Source organism: Anabrus simplex, chromosome 2, assembly GCF_040414725.1.
Source record: "Anabrus simplex isolate iqAnaSimp1 chromosome 2, ASM4041472v1, whole genome shotgun sequence".
NCBI lineage: Eukaryota > Metazoa > Arthropoda > Insecta > Orthoptera > Tettigoniidae > Anabrus > Anabrus simplex.
In genome coordinates, this window is record NC_090266.1 from 962,456,225 (window position 1) to 962,481,532 (window position 25,308).

The following is a 25,308-nucleotide window of genomic DNA, read 5'->3' on the forward strand; positions in this document are numbered from 1 at the left end:
AGCATATTACCTGGACGAATGGTAAGGCGAAAATAACGTGCCGCATTCCGAAGTTCATGACCTAATGCCCCGATGATTAAAATTTCACTTGAAAAATCAAATAAAATGTTCGGCCAAAATCCACGACTCCACTGACCCCACAAATAACTAGAATAGCTGCAGAGGCCAATATGTCGGAATCTGCGACGTTGAACTCGGATGGCTGACTAATGTAGATGATAAGGATTCTCCTTCTAAAGTCAACATTTCAGCATCGAATATCGGCGCCGTCATTGGCATACAAGAAGCGGTTAAATATGAAAAACATGTGTTATAATATTTACTGATATATTAAAAATGCCCTTTTAGGAAAAACATCTGGTAATCCGGCGTCCCTTAAGAACAGCAACAGCTGAAAATATGCTTAACACACATTTCTATTATTACTACAAGATACAAATTGAGTCTAAATAAAACTATTTAATTACATGAATAAATTACGAAACCATTGCATTGTAAGACCATAAAAGAAGTCCAAAATTTCACACATAAGACTTACACCACAGAATTCTGCAGGAATATCCAAGAGAAAAATACCGTTGTCCAGTTTACCTCGACAATACATTCCATAACAAGGCCATACAAAGTATACTGCGGAAAATGAACTATGTTACTTCTTTTTAATCAAGAATATTGAATTCCAAAGACTCAGTCCACAAAAATGAAAAGATTTTAAAATGAAGCAAAGTAGCAGATAAACAATGGAAAGTTACGGAAGGATTATTTAGAGGTTTATCGTGTTTTCAAAACAATAACTTACGACGTAATTGCACTGGAACCTAAATTCAGCTATTCTGGTACAGATAGAAAACTGTTTTCCTATTTTATTATCCTGCTAATAGTTTTTTGGGATACGACTGGAAAGAAGCGACCATGGCCTTAATTAAAGTAAAGGCCGAACATTTACCTGTAATGGAAATGGAAAACCACGGAAAAAAATATTCAAGGCTGGGGTTCGAAGCCACCATCTCCCGGATGCAAGCTCACAATACTTTCTTTTAAGGACTAAAACGCCGTGCCATAAGGCAGTTGCACCTCATTCATCGAAGTTACTTTCAGATCCTGTTATTTCCGGCTTTCTAGAATCATTTCTTGATTTTAAAAAGGAGAAAATACAAGTATTTTATCAGGCACGAACAAAAAATATTTGTGTCAACATTCTCTATGAACAACGAGCACGGAACAGTGAAACAGAATCCCCGTAGATTGAGAGTGTTCAGTTGCATACTAGGTCACTTCTGTCTCAAGTTTATCCGGGTTATAATTTTCCTTAAAAGTAATAAACTTCATTGTTGGGTTCCGTATTGAGTTGAGACTATGCTTAAAGTAAATACAAAATTTTAATATTCCACCTTCTCAATACTAAAAAATCATTTGATGTTTTTACAAAAACATTACAATGACGTTAAAAGGTACTAGTTTCGGTCCACTGTGGACCATCATCAGCCTAGCCAAATTACAACAGTAAAAGACATAGTGATAAAAATAGTATGGAGAAATGAGAGAGGATCTAAAAGGATGGGATGGTGGTGGAATGACTGTTGTAATTTGGCTAGGCTGATGATGGTCCACAGTGGACCGAAACTAGTACCTTTTAACGTCATTGTAATGTTTTTGTAAAAACATCAAATGATTTTTTAGTATTGAGAAGGTGGAATATTAAAATTTTGTATTTACTTTATAATTTTCCTTTGCAATTAAATAAATTCATAAGAATAATTATCTTCCTTCAATCTGACAAACAATCGATCCTCATACTTCCAGTTATGAAGTGAGCACGATTTTAGCTTTGATCACTTGAGTTAATTTCATACCCACACCATCATTGTTTTATACTCGTAAATTAAGAACACAAATTCTCTCCAAATAAAGACTACTGTTATTGCCAGTTACGAACCAATACACATATACATCATTTCTGGATTCATCAGCGACAGGATGTATCTCTTAATATTTCAGAAGATGCTAATGTTTTGATACAGATTAATGATTTTTAACGTAGTCAGAACACACAAAGTGCAGTTCACAATTTCAAATTCCTCCACAGAGGTACCTTATTCTTCTTCTTATTATTACTATTATTCCGCTTTTCCCACACTTGTAGGATCGCGGATGCAAACTGTATCGCACATGTGGGCTTGGCCCTATTTTACGTCCGGATGCCCTTCCTGACGCCAACCGTAGGTGGAAAGCGGTAATCAGTACTGCGTGTTCCTGTGGTGGTTGGTAGTGTGGTGTGTTGTGTTGTATGAAAATGAAGAGGAGAGTTTTGGGACAAGCACAATAGGTCGGCGAGCCAGATTAATTAATCAGACGCGATTAAAATCTCCAACACGGCTGGGAATCGAACCCGAGACCCTCTGAACCGACGGCCTCAACGCTGACCATTCAGCCAAGGAGCCGGGCCACAGAGATAAAGTACTAAACGTCATACCTGCACGTCTGAAGTAAACTATCTTAAATTCAAAAACGACCATTTTAAAGTTTTCATAGCAGCGACGTGTTTTGGTCGTGTCTTATTATGGGAGCACTATTGTATGTTTCGCTGGAATGAAGATAAGCTATGTGATACTATCGTATGTGCAAGGAGAACCAAGCGATGATGCTTGTTGTTTTAAGGGGCCTAACATCGAAGGTCATCGGCCCACCAAGCGATGAACAACGGTAAGTGATCATAGAACAGTTCAATATTATGCCATCCCCCCGACTCATTATCGTATTGGCTCTTACGATAGTTTACTATGGCCAGCACTGTCGATTCGACCTGCCTTAAGGGTAGCAAAATGTGCGCCTTGAAATGGAATGGCGTATGGCTTTTAGTGCCGGGAGTGTCCGAAGACAAGTTCGGCTCGCCAGATGCAGGTCTTTTGATTTGACGCCCGTAGGCGACCCGCGCGTCGTGATGAGGATGAAATGATGATGAAGACGACACATACACCCAGCCCCAGTGCCAGCGGAATTAACCAATTATGGTTAAAATTCCCGACCCTGCCGGGAATCGAACCCGGGACTCCTGCAGCCAAAGGCCAGCACGCTAACCATTTAGCCATGGAGCCAGACAATGTGCGCCTTAACAGCTTATTTCTGCTTTCCTAAAGTTAGTGAAATGTCACTTAAGACTGTTTATCTCTGACTTTAAGATATATAGCCTTTATAACATTTCACTTCGGACGCTGGTTGCCATATTACAATTATATTGCATTATCTACATACATATAAAAGAACATGTCCTCACTGACTGATTCTATCATCGCGGAGCCAAAACTATTGGACATAACGAAATTAAATTTTGAGGACATATTTATATTACAATGTAGGTGCTCGCTAAGGGAGGATTTTAGGATATTCCGTCTCTAAGGGGGTAAAAAGGGGGGAGGGTGGACTTTTAAAATGAGTGCATCTATATCTCAAAACGTTTAAAAGTTTACAAATGTAAAAATTGGTATTTAGAATCTCCTTTAAAAATAAAGAAACACGTACTTTTTTCGTTTTCAGAAAATCCCAATAGGAGGGGTGAAAAAGGGGTTGAATGCCTTTAATGAGGATACTTATATCTCAGAAACAGAAAATATTACACACCTGAAAATTGGTATTTGGAATCTCCTTTAAAACTAAAGAAACACGTATGTTCTTGTTTTCGGAAAATCCGATTAATGAGGATTAAACAGGAGTGAAAAATGGGGTGAATTTTTTGAAAAACTATAGCTACAATATATCTCAGAAACGTAAAATGTTACAGACGTAAAAATTGGTATTTGAATCTCCTGCAAAAAGTAATGAAACATAGGTGATTTGTTTTCGGAAACTCCATTTAAGGGGAACTAAAAAGGGGGTGACATTTTAAAATTAGCATGTCTACAGTATATCTCAAAAAGTTAACATGGTGCAGAAGTGAAAAATGGTATTTTTATCTGTATTAAAATAAGGAAACATGCATTTTTTGTTTTCGGAAAAACTACTTGTGTGTGTAGGGGGGGGGGGGGGGGTAAATGACTGAAAATGGGGTTGCATTATTTTTGATAGGATACTGATATATCAAAAACTAAAGATGTTACAGACGTGAAATTTGGTATCTGGAATCCCCTTTAAAAATAAACAAATACGTATTTTTTGTATTCGGAAATCAACTTAAAGGGGAGTGGGGGTAGAACTGAACAATCATTTAAATTATTTGTATGAAGGTACTGTGTATATTGGGTATTCAGCCCGAAGGCTGGTTGGATCCTCTACAGCTCCACCAACAGCTGTCATAGATAGCCTAGGTGTCAATGAAGAGGCATACTAGGGAAGTGAGGAGTGAGGTAGTTTCCCGTTGCTTTCCTCACTGAGCTAGAAGGTGCCACGCCCACTGAAATGCGAGCACCAACCGACCCTATGAGCGATATATTCACACCATTCATAACAGGGACTGGCTGCATAAGGAATGGCATTACTGACATCGCTCATACCTCCGTCACACTCATATTGTCAAAGCTATGGATGAGACTGAGACAGGTCAATTAAAGTAACAAATTTATTCTAGCCCATACCAGAAGACTACATCCCGTCAGCAAAGGCATATGAAGGTACTACTATCTCAAAAACGAAAGATGTTGTAGACGTGAAAATTGGTATATGGAATCTGATTTAAAAGTAAAGAAACAGGCGTTCCTTTGATTTCGGAAAATCCTATGAAGTGGGGGGGGGGAGAAATGGAAGGATTTGAAAAATTAACTGAATTAATTGTATGAGGATACTTACATCTAATAAAAACTAAAGTTGTCACAGACGTGAAAATTGGTATTTGGATCTCCTTTAAAAACAAAGAAAAACGCATTTTGGGGGGAAAGTAATCTGGAGGAGGGGGCGGGGTGAAAAGGAGTTGAATTCCTTTTATGAGGACAAATATCTCAAAAACTGAAGTTGTTACAGTCGTGTTAATTAGTATTTACAAGATCCTTTACTAATAAAGAAACAAGTATTTTTACGGAAAATTCACTTAATGGGGGTGTGGGGGGTGTGAAAGGAAGTAAAAAAATCGAATTCTTTTTATGGGGTAACTTATATCTCAAAACTGAAGGTAACAGACGTGAACATTGGTATTTGGAATGTCCTTCAAGATTAAAGAAACACGCCTTCTTTTAGGGGGGGGGGGATCAACTTAACGGCGGTGGGGTGGAAAAGGAATTGAGACCAATTGATTTTACTGTTCATAATGTACTTGATTCTGATCATAAACCGATAATTTTTAATCTTTTCTGAGTTCGTTTTCAAGAGCCATCGTTTCCTTTGAAGAACTTACAGTTAGATTACAGTAGATTCTCTGGCACATAAATAAAAATGTAAACACATTTGAAATAAGCGATAGGAATGATATTGACCGTGCAATTGTTCACCTCTATTATAAGGTCAATAATTCACGGAAGTATATCATTCGTATCGCCAGAAATCCCGCGCACTTGCCTACGCGCGACAATGGTGCCGGTCACATTGTCAACAATGACAATGGCAGCAGACGTCATTTACCGCCAAGTAACGGTCTTGCATCTTGCTGCGGCGTCCGGAACAACAACAACAACAACAACAACAATAATAATAATAATAATAATAATAATAATAATAATGATAATAATAATAATAATAACCTAAATTCAACTAATATCACCCACCCTAATAATAAGTCTCTGGACCGTCGTCAAAATGTGCGGCCCGCGCTGGGAACGGGTACTGACCCTGTAATGACTACGAATGCAGTCCGGCCGCGGCATCAGTACCACCATGGGACCCAAGACGACACCACGCCGGATCTCCTCAAGGATTTGATCCATATTAAAAATGCTTATAAGAAACGATGACAAAGATTAAGGACCCAACTGACCGGGCGGAATACCTGGAGCTAGCGCGGGAAGTATGAAATCGATTGCTAGAAAGAAAGATCGATAAAATCGGAGAAACTCTGCCGTCAGATCGCGAATTTTGGCGGATTATATATAAAATGTTAAGCATTCAATTATAAATTTCAGTATAATACCGTAGCGAAGCACGGGTATCTTGCTAGTTGTATATACTGTAACAGTTTAAACTGCAGTGACAAAAAAGTAACTAGGCTTCTTACCAAAACTCTTGACTTCTATCTTACACACGGAGATATCTACATTAATTTGACAATAATTATCCAAGAAATTAGCCCAAAGAGTGTGTATTTGACGATCCCGAAATTCTAAACCGTAATATACTTGCGGTACTTCCTTTTAACTCCAAAGCCAACAACTTTCAAAAACCAGCCGAGTTGGTAACTCATTACGGGTCGTGCCACTGAACGATTGCATTCGGGAAATGGTAGGTTAGAACTCGACCGCCAGGAGTCTTAAAGATTGCTTTTCGTGGCTTCTCATTTTCATATCAGGCAAATGTCGAATCTGCATCTTAATTAAAGCCATGGCCGCTTCCTTCCCGGTGCTAGCATTTTCCCATACAATGGTCGTCTAAAAAAAACCTACACACGTTAGCGCGACATGAAACTCCTAGTAAACAGAAAAATCACCAGGCCATCATTCTAAATACTGACCGTGTTCAGTTTTACTTAATTTTGGATATCTTGCAGAATCCAGAATTTTAACATTACTAAGTCAAAGTTTCTCCTTCTGGATATCAATATTACGCTCCGACTTGTTTGTAGTGACACCTATATGATTATCTATATGATATCGAGTATTTTCTTCGAAAAAAGCAAGCTCAGAGTCAATGTTTAAACATCCTTGACGATGTAGGACTAACTGAGTCGCTAGGCTGATTAAAACCTTTGAAAAATCTGAACCGTGATAACTGCACAAGAAGCTATTCCGGTGGAACGAGTATTATTGTCACCGACACTAAATCAAATCGTCTTCTTATTATTATTCCCAGTTGATTGAGGTCGACACAAGATGTGGATTCAGCCTAGCTTTACGACTGTATGCCAATCCTGTACGGTGGGATATATTCACTATTGCGTGTTTCTGTGGTGGTCATTAGTGTGATGCGCATTAAGACGAAACCAACCACCCAGCCTCCGAGCCGAGTAATTCCGCAGAAGCGGCTAAAATCCCCATCTCGGCCGGAAATAAAATCCGGGACCCTCTGAACCGAAGGGCTCTACGCGACCATTCAGCTTAAGAGTCGGACAATTCAAAAATAATTAATGGGCAAACAAAACAATACCAGAAAACGTCCACCACCTAATTTAAAAAGAATTGTCAGGAAGAAACGATGACTGGTAAGGTGTGAATTGTGGACCTCATCACATCCTAATAATAATAATAATAATAATAATAATAATAATAATAATAATAATAATAATAATAATAATATTTGCCTTAACACTTAACTGGTGAGGGGTTTCTTATGCCACAGCAAACCATTCAAGCCGCCACTGCCCTATGAGTAACGTGGTGGGGGCAACGACAGGCCAGGTAGCTTTCAGTCAGACTACTGACAGTCATATAAGTGAGTGGATGATATATATCGCAGCCTGACTTTAGAATTTGTCTTTCCTGCGCACCATGGGATCACCAAACTCCAGCTAACCAGGTGCGTAACAATTTCATGTTTCAGTAGTTCGGTGCATTTTGCATATTGTACGGGAATGGCATTTTAGTGCGTAAGCCTTTTATACAGAACAATTTTTGTTCGTATTTTAGTAATGGCATCCTCAAAAACAATTCTGAATGTGAATTATCCCGGGTTCGGGGACTGGGTATATGATTTTGTCTACGATGAAAGGAACCACTGTAGACGCGGTGAAAGTGATACGATTGCACTAGATTTTCAAAGTGTATGTCGAACCCTTGTCCCGTTTCTTTACGGGGTCGGGTATAAAGTTAAATGAACCTTCGTAGCGAGATTTTGCAACCGGATGCCTTTCCTGATGTCACCCTCACCAGAGGAATTAATGAGATGAAATAAATGACGTGATATACGAAGGCAGGAAGGGAGAGGATGAAACCCGGTGTCGGCACATAGCCTACTTCTGTCGAATAGCGCCGAGGGGTCTACTCATGGCTTAACATCCCCATTCGAAGGACGAATGACCATCAACAGCATCATATCCCCACTACACATGAATACTGCGGAGAGGTTTGGAACTGAATCCAGGCTTTTGGTAAGCATTCTAGAGATCAGAAATTGTATACCATCACCTCTCCTATCCTGCCGGCCAACATTCTGACGGTGAATTTCTTTTTCGATCAACGGGACTCGAACCGGCTAACCGGCTCCATGGCTAAATGGTTAGCGTGTTGGCCTTTGGTCAAAGGAGTCCCGGGTGCGATTCCCGGCAGGGTCTGAATTTTAACCATCAAATGGTTAATTTCGCTGTCACGAAGGCTGAGTATGTGTCTTCATCATTTCATCCTCATCACGACGCGTAGGTCGCCTACGGGAGTCAAATCAAAGAAAGACCTGCACGTGGCGAGCCGAACATGTCCTCGGTCACTCCTGGCATATAGACTTGACACGATCTTGACCACCAGGCGGGTACCAGTTTTTCAAAGTGAATAATAATAATAATAATAATAATAATAATAATAATAATGATAATGGTTTTACTTCCCACTAACTATTTTTGCGGTTTTCGGAGACGCGGAGGCACCGGAATTTTGTCTCGCTGGAGTTCTTTTTATGTGCCCGTAAATCTACCGACATGAAGTTGACGTATTTGAGTAGCCTACCCTCAAATACAACCGGACTGAGCCGGCATCGAACCCGCTTAACTTGAACTCAGAACGCCGGCGTTCTACCGTCTGAGCTACTCAGCCTGTCTTCAAAGTGATATGACAATCAGACATCGTATTGGAAAGAACTCTCCTAATATGGTTGCTACCTTTAGAGGTCAGAGACAATATGGTCACCAGACTTGTGTACTTACTGTTATCAGATAATGTGTGTTGCTCGTATATCTGTATCACTGTGTGTAAGAGTAGGTTACGTTTACCTTCTAGTCAAGAGAACAGCGAGAAATTTGCAGGAGTACTTATTTTAACACATTCAAATGAGAGGTGCTCTCGGAGGACGTTTCACAAAAAACAAAAACAAAAACTTTAATATTCATTTCCGTAGGTGTCTGTCTAAGGCGACCAGAAGCCAGCTCAGAGGTGGGAATCGAGACGAAACATTTCCTATACGCCCTACCATTCGAGAAGCAAATTTCTCATCCACCAGACCATCGTGGTATCCTAAAATGTACTTGGCTGAATGGTCAGTGCAGTGGACTTTGGTTCAGACGGTCCCGACGGGATTTTAGCCACGCATGGTTAATTTCCTCTGGATCAGCGACTGGGTGTTCGTGTTGATCTTAATGCACATCTCTTCGCATACACACAATCACTACAGAAACACTCAATCTATATAATTATATAAAATAACTTGTCCTGACTGAATGATTAATCATCGCCGAACCAAAACTACTGGACATAAAGGAATGAAATTTTGGGGATACATTCATATTAAAATGTAGGTGCTCGCTAAGGGAGGATTCTTGGATATTCCGTCGCTAAGGGGGTGAAAAGGGTGGTGAATTTTTAAAATGAGTGTATCAATATCTCGAAAACTGAACAGTTTAAAGACATGAACATTGATGTTTGGAATCTTCTTTAAAAATAAAGAAACACTTTTGTTTTGTTTTCGGAGAATCCCATTAAGGGGGGTAAAAAAAAGGGGGAAAGGTGTTGAACATCTTTTATGAGGAGACTTATGTCTCAAAAACTGAAGATATTACAGCCATGCAAATTGGTATTTGGAATCTCCTTTGAAAATAAAGAAATACGTATTTTTGCGTTTTTGGATAATCCGATGAATAGGAGGTGAACAGGAGTGACAAACGAGGTGAATTTTTAAAAAGACTATGTCTGCAAATTATGTCAGACACGTAACATATTACAGATTTGAAAGCTGGTATTTGTAATTTCCAGTACAAGTAAAGAATCATACTTTTTTTCGGAAAATCCACTTAAGAAGAAATGAAAAAGGGGTGAATATTTAAAAATTAGCATATCTACAGTATATCTCAAAAACTCAACACGTTGCAGACGTGAAAATTGATATTCGGAATCTCCTTTAAAAATAATGAAACACGCATTGGGAGGGGGGAGAATCAACTTGGTATGGGGGAATGAAAAAGGAGATGAATTCCTTTTACGAGGATACATGTATCTAAAAAAACTGAAGATGTGACAGTCATGATTATTGGTATTTGGAAGCTCTTTTTAAAGAAACGGGTACTGTTTGTTTTTGGAAAATTCACTTGAGTGGGGAGAGTGAAAGGAAGTAAAAAAATGAATTATTTTTCTGGAGCAACTTTTATCTAAAAACTGAAGGTTACAGACGTGAAAATTGGTATTTGAAATCGCCGGGCTGAGTGGCTCAGACGGTACAGCGCTCAGTCCGGTGGTATCTGAAGGTGCTCAAATACGTCAGCCTCGTGTCGGTAGATTTACTGGCACGTAGAAGAACTCCTGCGGGACCAAATTCCGGCACCTCGGCGTCTCCGAAAGCCGTAAAAAGTAGTTAGTGGGACGTAAAGCAAATAACATTAAATTATTTGGGATTTCCTTTAAAAATAAAGAAACACACACTTTCTGTGTGGGCGAAACCAACTTAACGGGCGGGGGTGGAGTGAAAAAGGAGTTGAATTCTTTTCATGAGGATACTTCTATCTCGCTTAAGTGCAGCCAGTATCCAGTAATCGGGAGATAGTGGGTTCGAGCCCCACTGTCTGCAGCTCTGAAGATGGTTTTCCGTGGTTTCCCATTTTCACACCAGGCAAATGCCGGAGCTGTACCTTAATTAAGGCCACGGCCGCTTCCTTCCAATTCCTAGCCCTTTCCTATCCCATCGTCGCCGTAAGACATATCTGTATCGGTGCGACGTAAAGCAAATAGCAAAAAAAAAAAAAAGGTACTTCTATCTCAAAAACTGAAGATGTTGCAGACATGATAATTTGTATTTGGAATTTTCTTTCAAAGTAAAAAAACACGTAATCTTTTGTCTTTGGAAAATCCACTTAAGGGGGGTGAATTAATTGAAAAATTAGTTGGATTCTTTGTATGAGGATACTTATATCTCAAAAACTAAAGATGTTGCAGACGTGAAAATTAGTTTTTGGAATCTCCTTTAAAAATAAAGAAATACGCATTTGGGGGGGGGGGAATCAACTTGGGGGCAGGGGTGGTGAAAATGGAGTTTAATTCCTTTTTATGAGGATACATAAGCCTCAAAACTGAACATGTTACAGTCATGATAACTGGCATTTGGAAGCTCCGTTATAAATAAACAAGTATTTTTTGTTTTCGGAAAATTCACTTAAGGGGGGAGGGTGAAAGGGAGTGAAAAATTTAATTATTTTTATGGAGAAACTTATATCTCAAAAACATAAGGTTACACACGTGAAAATTTGTATTTGTAATCTCCTATAAGAATAAAGAAACATTCATTTTTTGGAAAGGGTGATCAACTTAACGGGCTGGGGTGAAAGAGGAGTTGAATTATTTTTTATGAGGATACATATATCTCAAAAACTGAAGATGTTAGAGGCATGAACATTTGTATTTGGAATCTTCTTTCAAAGTAAAGAAACATGTGCTCTTTTGTCTTCGGAAAATCCACTTAAGGGGAGTGAATGAATTGAAAAATTAGTAGAATTCTTTGTATGAGGATACTTATATCTCAAAAATTAAGATGATAAAGACATAAATATTGGTATTTGGAATCTCCTTTAAAAATAAAGAAACACGCACTTTTGGGGAGGGGGAATCAACTTAACGGGTAGGAGGGCGAGGGGGGGGGGGGGTAAAAAGGAGTTGAATTACTTTTGTGATGATACGTATATCTCAAAAACTGAAGATTTTACCGACGTGAAAATTAGTATTTGGAATCTCCTTTAAAAATAAAGAAAGATGCATTTGTTTTCTTCGGAAAATCGACGTAAGGGGTGGGAGGTTGAAAGTAAGTACATAAGAAGTTGAGATACATTTATGAGGATACTTTATCTTAAAAACTGAAGCTGTTACATGAAAGTTGGTATTTTGATTTTCCTTTGAAAATAAAGGAACGCGTGCTTTTTGTTTTCCGAAAGCCCCCTTAAGGCGGGAGAGGGGTGGAAAGAAGTGAAAAAGAAGAAGAAGTTGAATTATTCTTATGAGTATATATTTATCTCAAGAACTGAAGGTGTTACAGACGTACAGACATGAAAACTGGTATTTGGAATCTCCTTTAAAAATAATGAAACACGTAGTTTTTGTTTTCGGAAAATCCAGTTAAGGGGCTGAAACGAACTGGAAGAGCGGGTGAATTTTTAAGATGAGTACCGGTATATCTACTTTATATGTCAAATACTTACCATGTTAGAGACAAGGAACTTGGTATTTGGAAAGTCTTTTGAAAATACAGGAACATGTACCTTTTTGTTTTCGGAGAAGGCACATAACTGGGGATGAAAAGAAGTGAAAAAATAGTTGAATTATTTTTATGAGGATACTTATATCTTAAAAACTGAAGATGTTACAGACGTGAAAATTGGTATTTGGAATATCCTTTTAAAATAAAGAAACGTGTATTTTTGTTTTCGGAAATTACACTTAGATGGAGGTGGGGTGGGGGAAGGACTGAGCAAGGGGTTGAATTCTTTTTATGGGGATAATTATGTATATCACAAAAACTGAAGATCTTACAGATGTGGGAATAGGTATTTGGAATCTCCTTTAAAAATAAAGGAATATGTGTTTATTTTTTCGACTTAAGAGAAGACTGTTTCTCACATGTACAGTTCTATGACGCATGGTCGTCTTAGCCCCAAAAGGTAATAACACAAACATGGTTTACAAAGAATTTCTGGGGTAAATGAAATTCAATTTTTGGGTGAGTTTTTATACTTTAGGGATTTTCAGATAATGTCTTAGTAGACTACTATGCCAAGGAACGATTACTTTGATCAAATTACAAAATTCACGCGAGCGAAGCCGCGGGTAATTGCTAGTAATAATTATATTCCTCCACATAGGTTTGGTGTCGAGAATGGCATCCGGTCGTGAAATAGTCCACATTTTGTGGGACATAGTTCGCACCCGCAACCTCACCAAGAACGGCGAGAAAGCTGTAATAGAAGAAGACTAGAAATAAGGTACCGTTCTAATATTTTACTGGCTAGGTGAGTGCCTCAGAAGGTAGAGCGCTAGCCTTCTCTGCCAAGGTAGCAGGTTCAATCACTGCTCAGTCTGCTGGTATATGGAGGTACTCAAAAACGTTAGTCTCGTGTCGGTATATTTACTAGCACGTTGAACAGCTGTAGAATAAAACTGTCATCAGAGCAACTCGAAGAACCTCAGAAAAGTTAGTGGGACTAAGGTAACATTAACAAAATATTAACTTATTCTTATTCTACCGCTTATCCTACATCTGTGGGGTTGCGGGTGCGAACTGTGTCGCACATGTGGATTTGACATGCCGTTCCTGATGCCAACCCTATATGGAGGGATGTAATCACTAGTGCGTGTTTCTGTGGTGGTTGGTAGTGAAGTGTGTTGTCTGAATATGAAGAGGAAGGTGTTGGGACAAACACAAACACCCAGTCTCCGAGCCAGAAGAATCAATCAGACGCGATTAAAATCCCCGACGCGGTCGGGTATCGAACCTGGGACCCTCTGAACTGAAGGCCTCAACACTGACCATTCAGCCAATGAGTTGGACTAACAAAACATGCACATTATTATTATTATTATTATTATTATTATTATTATTATTATTATTATTATTATTGAATAACACGATTAACGCAATTATTTCCTGGATTTGAAACTCCAACCTCCGAACAGTGTGAAACTCCATTACATTATGGTAGTGGATGCAACTACCATCACTCGGAAAATGAAATAACTTAACGGAATCCAAGAATTTATCGTCCAAATTAATGAAACAAGAAGAGATGTGAGACTTACCTACACCTACTAGATAATTATGATGATGATAATGATGATGATTATGTTGATTATGGTGATGAAAATAATTTCGTGTGGCTATTGCTAGTCTGGTGCAGCCCATATAAGATGGGCCTTCCTATGAGGGTCGACGGCATCTGCCGTGTAGGGGAAACGGCGTGTTTTTAAAGGGGTGAAGGATTCTGTTGTATATGATGTATGAGTTGCACGTATGTTAGGAACAGTACAAATACCCAGTTCCCGAGTCAAAGAAATAGCTGCTTATGATTAAAATCCCTCAACCCAGCAGGGAATCGAACCCGGGGACTGGAGGACAAAACGCTAAGCCGTTGACTACTCAGCCATGGAGTCGGACCATCAAGAAGATGAGTAGAACTTAATCCACCTTTTGTTCCGGGTTCGCGTGACCGCAAATATCAAGTCCAAGATCACATACCCATGGCAAAGCTGCACCTACATAATTTACGTAAAAAAAATCAAGCAGGAGGTGTAGCGTCGTATAAAAAGCAGTACGGAAGGGGAACTGAAGGGTCATGGGGATGTTAAAGTTACAAATCACACAGAACACTGATATGACACATCATCTCTTATATTACTATTATTAAATCATTCTATAATTTACTTAAAAAGAGAGGTTATTGGTAACAAATGAAGCCTTAGTAATGTACCATAGTGGAACGTGCAACACATTAGATGATCAGTTTCGCACTTGTAATGAATACACATACGGTGTTTAATACAGTCTTTATCAGATCATGCAAGATTTGTTACCAATTACCCCTAGTCTAAAAAGGGAAAAGGTACTTATTTTCATTGGGATCGATGGTACAAAAGGGGAAGTTCTCCGCTGCAGCTTGGCTCTTGGTCAGTACATTGAAGAACGTAGACTTGCCGACGTTAGGGATGCCGACGATTCCCACTTTCAGATTGGTTCCTACTCGACCAATCAAAGGCTTCCTCTCAGGTTCCTCAACTTTCTTGGGCGCCATTGCAAATCAACTAAATACAGAAAGAAAATAGAACAAGGGATCAGATATGGTAATGAGAATGGGCCTAAGGCGATTGCCAACCCACCAATAACCTCAAAGCCTTACAAGATTCTTTCCCGCATCCCTTTTATCCCCAAGTTAAATTTCCACTCTTTCACTTCTTTTTGCACAATAACCCTTTTCTTTTGCTTTTATACCAATAGTTTTGTTTTTATAACGAGAGATCTTTTAATCTTACTTATATGCTTGCCCTTGCCTGGGATGCGAGTCCAACCCAACATTTAATGACGGCACTTTCGATACGGACGCTGCAATTGTCTTTGGAAAAAAGAATCGGTATTAATGTAATTACGAACCTGGCGGGGATACAAAACATCTAATTTAGAAACCAGATTCCTTATAAATGGAGAGCAGTACTACCAATCACAATTTCAAAAAGTATTCTTGCTAGACTAGTTTTAAATTTACATGCACGAGATGTTTTTAATATTTCTCTTTTTTATTATTTAACTTTTGTAACTATCAAACTACCAAAGATGGGCGTGAACAATCGAAATGGTGGCTGTTAGAAAGAGAGCTAAATACTTGACCGCAGGGCTAAATCATAGAATATGGGCTGGACGACTTGAAGCCAAGCTAACTAACCAGTAAACAATCCTGGTTCTGCGCTATTGGCTACATCTGTAATGATCTGCTATCATATCCAAACTAAGATTATAGACTTCAAGCATGGAAAGTACCTCCCATAGCCGATTGGCATACGTGCCAACAAGAATTATTATTCCAACCAAGCAACATTATTTTCTGCCCCTCTTCTAAAATGGCTTTCTTTGGCATGATTCGCTTTATGTAACCCCTTCAAATCATTGTCATTATCAACATGAAAGAGGGAAGAATAATTTGCATACAAAACTACACATCGGAACATTTTCCACATACACTCGCAATGTCTCATCTAACTCCTGGTCATCATCAAGATTACCAGCCAAGCCAGAGGCCACAAGTTCCTATGTTTCATAATCGAAAACAGGCAGGCCAAGCCTGGTGTATACTATTAACCATCAAATCCATATTATAAGAAACTCATAAACATGGAGTACTCTTAACATAAGAATAACACTAACTTTGAATTGAGTATGGTAAACGTTATGCTACTACGTTTAATAACTTCCAGAATTAAAAAAGGAAGTGTCCAGGAATGGCTGGCTGATAACGAGAAAATTGTAAGAAATCTATTTATATAACATTCTAATGCTTATCATTTTAACCGCTTCTAACAATGACAGCTAACAACAGACAGCGTTTCATCAAGTGGCAGTGAAATGCTCTATAATTCAGGGTATAAAATAGGAAACTAATCGTATTCATGAGGGGACTGCTTATGATCTGACATAATAGGCCCAGGCGCTTCTGTGATATAGCGACATATACGTCCAAAGGAAAATGATATTGAATGATAGTCAACGAACGTCAGTTCAACTAATGACAGTCTGAGACAACTAGAAATTTGTCTTAGAAAGTAATTTTTGATATGAAAGTAAATCTGCTGACACAGGTTTTTCGCATTTAGGAACCTTTAAATGCCAACCTCCTCTATGGTGATTCGCGTGACCAAAACCTCGGCATATGGAACATCCGTTCTATCAGGTGTGCTATACAGCCAGCTCATAGAAAGACATTACAGTAACAGGGGATATGAAATATCAAATAGCTTGACCGAAAGTACAGATCATCACAGTTGTGTCAAAAAATATCTTCAGCGATTTCGTGACAAACTAAAATCATACAGAATGAAATTTACAAGTACATTCTAATCTAATACTTAAACTTTATAATTTCAAGAATTCTTAAAACTCTCATTTATTTTTGCTATTGGCTTTAGGTCGCACCGACACAGATAGGTCTTATGGCGACGATTGGATGGGAAAGGCCTTGGAGTTGGAAGGAAGCGGCCGTGGCCTTAATTAAGGTACAGCCCCAGCATCTGCCTGGTGTGAAAATGGGAAACCACGGAAAACCATCTTCAGGGCTGCCGACAATGGGATTCGAACCCACTATATCCCGGATGCAAGCTCACAGCCGCGCGCCTCTGACCGCATGGCCAACTCGCCCGGTACTCTCAAATTTTAAATTGTAAAATATAGAATCAGAAACCAAGAGATAAAATCTGCAACACTCCATAGTTACACTCACCATTAAGTCTTAATTAAATCTTTCTGAGCTTTATGTGATTTCAATGGCAAGGTACAATAATAATGGCGTGTGGCCTCTGGAGAGGCCTGGTGCAAGTCTTTATTTAGTAGACGGCCTATTAGGAGACCTGCATGTCTGTGAAGATGAGGGCCCTACCTAGGATGATTTCTAATGTTGAATATGCCACACACGTCCAGCCCCCGAGCCATTGGAATTAACCAATTAAGGTTAAAATCTCCGACCCGGTCGGGAATCGAACCGAAGGCCAGTACGCTGACCATTCAGCCAACGAGTCGGACAATGGCAAGGTGACTAAAAGTGACGCGCTAACTGGTTCATGATTAAAACCACGCGTGAATAGTCAATTTGAAGTACTACCACATCCAGTACAGCAGCTATTTCAACATTCCAATAACGGGACTGCTGCCGACTACAAATTTATTTTGAATAAACAAGCTAAAATGTTACCAACTGACCCTGAATAACGACAAAACACTTAATTTTATTTAGATAACAAAAAAGTAAGACTGAAAGTATTATCCGGCCCCTTGGATGAATCATAAACGTACTGATCTTTGGTTCAGAGGGCTCCGGATTCTATTCCGAACCGGACCAGGGATTTTAGCCGTATCTGGTTAATTCTTCTGATTCGGGAACAGAGTTTTTGTGTTCACCTTAATACACATCCCTTTATTTACAGAAAATACGCCATACTAGCAACCATCACAGAAAAACGCAATATTGAATGCACCAGAAAACGCATAAAACCGTAAAATTGAGCTTAATTCACATGTAGTGTCGACCCCAAGCAACTGAGGAAAGGAAGAAAAAAAGAAGAATAGTAAGACTGAAATAATTATTTACTGACATTCTACTTTTAGACATTGTCATCGTGTCCTGCCACCATACTGCGCGTAAATTTAGAGGAGTTAGGAACAACGTGTATGTACAAGGTTGAACACTTCGATGTAGATTGAGCCCAACTTTACGACCGGCCGCCCTTTCTAACACGAACCTTAAGTACAAGGATTGCGTGTTTCTGTCATGATTGGCAGCATGTTGTATGCAACTGAAAAAAAGATTATCACAAACACCCAGTTCCCAAGCCAGAGGAATTAACCATACGCAGTTAAATCTGCGATTGGACTGGAATACGAATTTCCAACATTTCTGTTTTATAAGAATGAGCCTAACCCGGTCACTCCATGTGAGATTTGTGCTGGACCAGTGCGGGACAGGTTTTTCTCCGCGTACTCCGGTTTTCCCTCTCATCTTTCATTCCAGCAACATACTCCAATATCATTTCACTTCATCTGTCAGTCATTAATCATTGTCTCAGAGGAGTGCGACAGGTTTCGGCAGCGGGCACAATTCCTATCCTCGCCGCTCGCTGGGGACTACGTTCATTCCATCCCAGACCCGGTCAAATGACTGGAAGCAGGCTGTGGATTTTCATTTTCATTGTATTTTATAACGGATATAAGAATCTCAATTAGAAGACGTCGGAGAAATGCTTTTACATATTGACTATTTAACTTCCTTTTAATTCATGATCTGAAGTGTGCTATAATTCAATTTCTAATGTTATCTTTAACGTACCAGTAAACCACTGGCATCAGTTTCCATTACTGAAGAACTAACCTGTTTCACGACTGGACAAACTGTTTACAGCTATTCAACTGTTGGATACCTTTTTTCAATTTGTTTTCATACGTCGCACCGACACACATAGGTCTTACTGCGACGATGGGATAGGAAAGAACTAGGAATTGGAAGGAAGCGGCCGTGGCCTAAGTAAGGTACAGCCCCAGCATTTGCCTGGTGTGAAAATGGGAAACCACGGAAAACCATCTTCAGGGCTGCCAACAGATCTCCCGAATACTGGATACTGGTCGCACTTGAGTCGGATACTTAACTGTATCTGTTCAACTATTGAAAACTACAAGGAGACGACGGTTAAACTGCAGCATTTGAGAAACTCTCGAGCAGTTCAACTCCTTTTGGGAATATGCTTCACAACAAAGTATCGGTTTTTTGCCCATTTCAATTTTGTGTGTCTAGTCAACCGATCAACTCCTTCTGGGACCATGCTTCACAACAAACTGTCTAGTCAACCGTTTACCATACACGACTAAATGACTGTTCAACGAAGAAATTCTTACCGACATCTAACATAGCAGACTTTCGATTCAGTCGACACTCAAGTCTTCGTATTCGGGCGATTGTATTCACTCCGCGACAGGACTGGAAAACTGCTCACGTTCGGCAATTCGACGCTTGAATGTTGACAGCAGCTACCCTATGAGCTGATCTCACTCCACCTCCCACCCCCACACACGCATACACGGACTCCATGTAAATGCAGTGACAGTAATAATTTCAAGTCCCAGAGTAATTATTTCCCATTCTCGATCAAAGCAATACCGTTGCACTCCCACAGATATTACAATAGCACTGACTTTGCGTGAATATAAATTGGCTGTTAAAGCTGACTTTGAAATCTATAACATAAAAGTAGAAATACTGGTTATCCGCAATCAAACTCTCCATTATGAAAATCTTTATCTATAACCGAAGGTTTTTAAGTGATAAGAGTGAAGCGACAAAAATGTCTCACGCAAATTAAAAGTAACCACTAATAAAAGGCAGGGAACGTAGTTGTATCGTATATGCATCTTAAAATTAAAAAGAAATTTCCACTGTTATTTTGCTACGAAATATTTGGTTTAAGATGTCTGGTATTTCCATATATTTGGAACGCAGTGCTGATAATCTCAGCCCGTAAACGAAATTCAGACTGTTATTTGCAACCTATGAACATTTGCTTCTAATTCGACCGACCATGACATAATGAAACAATATTGTCGGTAAGTATTCGACGGTCTCGATTTTCCATCGGGATTGCTGCGAATACCAAATGCGATATGACGTACAGTCATGGGAAAAAGTATACGTACACCTTAAACGTTAAGTAATTTTGTCGTTTGTAATTGACGCATTGTCCATAGGCCGCTAGAAATTTCACCACTTTCCTATATTTCGGTATTTCACGAAACATGACTATGAATATGTACCTGAAATAACAATAGTACTTTGGAAATGTTTGTTTTAACAAGCATATCATCCAATAATTTCGAAATATAGATGCATAAAAAGTATTCGTACAGGTGGAAAATCTTCAGATCAAAAACCTTGATGACATCACTTGCAACGCAGGTAAGCAGTAAAGGTTACGTCTTTTACCAAGTCTGTTGTGCTTCAATCGTTGTAAACAACAAGTGATACAGTCTATCAGTAAGATGGGAGGCAGAATGAAAGAAACAACAGAAGAAGGGAGAATGATTATAATTCGGGCTCATAATTTCTGTAAATCTCTCTCGGAAATATCTAAATTTGTGAAGAGACCAAGATCTACAATTCAGGGAATTATTGACAGGTATGGTGGGAGAAAATCTTTCAAAAATGCACGTAGATGTGGACGTCCATGCAAACTAGACGATCGAACTAGAAGACTAATCCTCAGGAAACTTAAGAAAACTCCTAGAAACAGTGCTGCAAAACTGAGGTCTGAACTAGGAAATGATTTAAAACTTCATATCTGTGCTTCCACAATTCAAAAGGTTTTATATACGAATGACTATCATTGTAGAAATACCAGGCGAAAACCTTTAATTACCCCAGCAAACAGGAAGAAAAGACTACAATATGCTACAGACTACAAAAATGCTTCTCTAGCATTATGGTATCCAGTTATATTTACGGATGAATAAATAATTCACTATTTTTCAAGAACATTGCAAAAAGGGGCGGAGGAAAAAGAACACAGAACTCGAAGAAAAAAATCTGCTTCCTTCAGTGAAGCATGGTGGAGGTTGTTTAATGGCTTGGGGGTGCATGGGCTCAGCTGAAGTAGGTTCCTTAGAATTCATGGATGGAAAGGTGGACCGTAAATATTGTATTGAAGTTTTGAAGAAACGTCTAGTATCTAGTGCCGAAAAAATGGGACTTCTGGGTGATTATGTAATCATACAGGATAATGATCCAAACCGTACGGTCCTGGATACACGACTGTGGATTTTATAAAACACACCCACATATATGATAACACCCCCCCCCCCCCCCAATCCCCGAATCTGAATCCGATTGAAGATGTACGGGCTTATCGTAAAGAGAGACTGGGCACAAGAAATATTTCATCAAAGCCAGCATTGAAAATGGCTCTCTTGGAAGAATGGGATAAGATTGCCCCCACCTTCACCCCCAAGCTAGTTCATTCAATGCCTAGGCGGCTTGAGGCCATTGTAAAATCAAAAGGATTGCCAACAAATACTAAATACGCACTAAAATCAGTGGGGAATGAAAGTAAAACCGGACTGTACGAATACTTTTTATGAGTATGAAATCAAGGCATTTTCATTTATTTATGTATTAATGGCAGGGACGTCCATCAATTGTATGTTTTATGGTGTATATGTCTTTACATAGTGTACAGAAAGCTAACCTATTTATGTTATACAACGTACATGGCAATAAGTGTACTAAATGAAGTATTTTTTGTTTCAGTATTAAGTGTACGAATACTTTTTCCTATGACTGTAGATTTAATTGTATTCACTTATAAAGTTTGAATTGGTTACCACATTTAGAGAAAATATGTTTGTAATGGAAAAATTGATCACGCGTAACATTTTTTCTACTTTTAGGTATGCTTTAGATTTCATAGTCAACATATTTCAAACGTTTGGTTAATTTTCAACCATGCTGTGTGTAATGACATAACCGCGCTGAACTTTTTGAACTCTAAAACTTCTCGATAAGATCACTGGTAACCATAAATAATTCATACAGAACACTACTGTGTCCAGTTGAACACATCTGTAATTTTCACTGAACATGATAAAATGGGCGCATTGCTTTTAGTCGTCTGAAACATATTTAAAAGTAGAAATAATGTATATTTGTATCAATTTCGAAATCACCAAAATCAACACCACCCCCATAAATGCATTGTACTACACTACACACCTTTCCATAATAGACTGATACATTAGTTGGCAGTCTAATGATGATGATGATGATGATGATGATGCTTGTTGTTTAAAAGGGCCAAATATCTAAGGTCATCGGCCCCCTAGTTAGCAGTCTCGATGACGGGGAAAAATCCTCATCCACGCTCCCTTCATTCCAGTTAGTACTGAAGCTTCATGCAATTCCACAATAAAAGTGCGTATACCGTACGTAACCATACATACTGAGCCCATTTCCGCATTTCATTTGAGGTCCAGAAACACAGCTAAAAGTTGGCGATTTTATGTAAGAAATTGAGGACCAAGGAATAATGTAATACTACCAGCACAGTCTTTGACAATTCGATCTATTTAAATCCCAGTATACTTAGACAGAAGATTTTGAATTAAGAAAGCCAACAATGATATTAACAATTCTGATAAGGATGGACAATGTGAAACTTCAGGCTTAACTGCTTGTTATGAGGGGCTTGATTACAATTAAGAGAGAGGGCTATCACAGCGGAGAAGAAACGTTGGAGTTTTATATATGAAGCTGTTAGGCCTACGTCGTGGATGAATAGACGACTAAATAGGGGCGGATAAGGATTAACAGAGTTGGAGTAATTCATGAAATTTTGATAGTAACAACGAACTTTCCACACCAGATGATGTCAGAAAGCGACTACAAGGAAGAATCCCATCATGACGTTGACGCTGGATGAAGCTAAATCTACGGGAGCATCCTTTGTTAATTTTGTCACTGTCTTTTGAGAAGGGTAAGGAATAATATCTACTGAGTTACTGGTCTACTGAGTTCTGTGGATAGGGCCTACTCGTAAGTGAGCGTCAGGTCATTTTTAAACTGGCGTCCCGAGGCTTGGGAACATGTTGAACAAAGTGATTTTGAATGCGATAGATTGCTTGTATGCAACTATATAATTATAACAGAAGAATTTATGACGTAGAAAAGCGTGTGGAACAGCGATTACGCACATGCTTGCTCTATTTTACTAGCTGACAGGGGAGTATTCCTTTTCCATTCGTATGCAGTAATATTATGTATTGTGAACCATGATTGTGACTCAGTTCCTTCAGTTACAGAGTGTCAACGAGGGAAGAGAAGTGTACGCCTTCAAAATGATGATGATGATGATGATGATGATGATGCTTGTTGTTCAAGGAGGCCTAACATCTGAGGTCATCGGCCCCTAGTTCGCTGTTTCAATGACCAGGGAAAAACCTCATCCACGCTCCCTTCATTCCAATGATAATGTAGATAACTAAATTGGCACGGGAACGAGCGCATATCATCACCTGATCCCGAAAGATGAGCCCAACAGAACGGCAAGTACGTTACTTCTCTTTATTTACTTTGTAGTTTAATTTCTTTTTCATGAATTTAGATTGCACTTGCAATATATGTATTTATTTCCTACATCAACAAAGGCAGAACATACCGAGATTTGAAGAAACGTGGAAGAGATCCTGCTAGGATCCTGCAGAAATGAATGGTTTTTGTAATATTTCCGTAATTTTATTTTGGTCAAAGGGACGATTAAGTCTTCTAAATCTTATACGGTTAAGAAATTGCAGTTCAGGAAGGAAGTTCTTATGAATAAAACCATGTTTAAATATTCTTAATGTGTCGCCGAGTAGATGTAAACATACATATTTCAAAGTATTTTTTGTTGAATTCTTGGATGAAGCCATATTATGCGTACTACATTTGAACTGGATTTTTCTGTGGCGTTAAGGGATCTTTAAAATTAGTCAATGAAGTGTAAACTATTCTAATGTGGTAATTTCAAGGAAGCAGGCGATAATGATTTACTGGGGCACATATTGTTATGTAAATAGGACGTTATCTTCGAAGTAATTACGACTTATGAAGGAATGATGGTGAATTGAGGGATATGTTATTGAGTTAGTGACAGTCTTCAGATACATGTATGACCATTTCATATTCTAGAAGTTAATTAAACTTTACTTTCTTGCATTATATTATTTTGCGGGGATAGTATTACTGCATAAATGTATTAAACGAAGATAAGAAGCGGATCTTACGCGCGACGTGTGTACATAGCCACGAATAAATAAATAAATAAATAAATAAATAAATAAATAAATAAATAAACGCATTCGAAAGTTACGTATAAAACAGATATAAAACACACATTAAATTTCCAGATGAATTTTCAGCAATTATATAACGTTATATTAATTTCATTTGTACTGCAATCTCTGTAATATTTTATCCTGTATTTATACGACGGACTTGTTGACCGAGTATGGAATTTAAATTGACCATAACTTATAATTAATAGCACATATCTGACACCCGTCGCATCGTATCTTCCAGTATATTTCATAAGGACATATATCCAGGAAATGGTATAATACATACGTACATAGATAATATAGTTGTTTAATCGTTGCCCCTCTTATATCAACGTTGAATAAATGCATAACTTTATATTAGCTTAATATGTGATGCAATCTTTGTAATATAGAGTAGTCGGTTGCCATTCACGAATGTTTAAATGCGAGAACCTCGTACCATTAAATTTATAGTCAAGTAGCAAATTCTGTAAGTGTTAATCTATTCTCCCTGAGTAACCTTTAAAATGGCATAACATAATCAAATATTTAAATAAGGATGAATAATGCTAATGTGCAATATAAAATGATGTAGCATCAAAGGAGAATTAAAATGAGGACTTACATTTCGTTTATTTCCTGATCGAACTAAATCGGTGAGAGAGATACAAAAACTGATATGAAATAACTGCTCCTATAAAGAGAGAAGTTTTAAATAGGCTACAGACACGGATATTGTAAACATCTTGCTACAAAACTAGAAATTCCTACGGGTACCGTTAAATTAGTTCCTGCAGTTAACTGTTCTTAATCGGAAAACTGAAATTTGTGACGAAAGACTGAACAGCGAGCTACTCAATTATTACTAGAACGTCGACGCATTGATGAATATAGAATACAAGTACAGTCATTTATTCGTTACATACAATAAATATTATCAAACAAAATAAAACCGTAAATATATTTATACACATACTAAGAATAGCGTATAATTTCAATATATAATAAACTCATCAATTTCAAAGTATTCCTGCA

The 25,308-nt window shown here is 38.5% G+C and overlaps 1 protein-coding gene across 2 annotated transcripts in view; it reads right to left on the reverse strand.

Moving 5' to 3' along the window:
• Positions 1 to 25,308, reverse strand: part of LOC136864578 (obg-like ATPase 1) — a 481,779-nt gene that overhangs the window by 397,240 nt on the left and 59,231 nt on the right. For both annotated transcript variants that reach the window (XM_067141760.2, XM_067141761.2), the window contains one exon: positions 14,794 to 14,984. In XM_067141760.2, coding sequence (XP_066997861.1) covers positions 14,794 to 14,974 — 181 coding nt within the window. In that variant the 5' untranslated portion in view covers positions 14,975 to 14,984. The remainder of the gene's footprint in view (positions 1 to 14,793; positions 14,985 to 25,308) is intronic.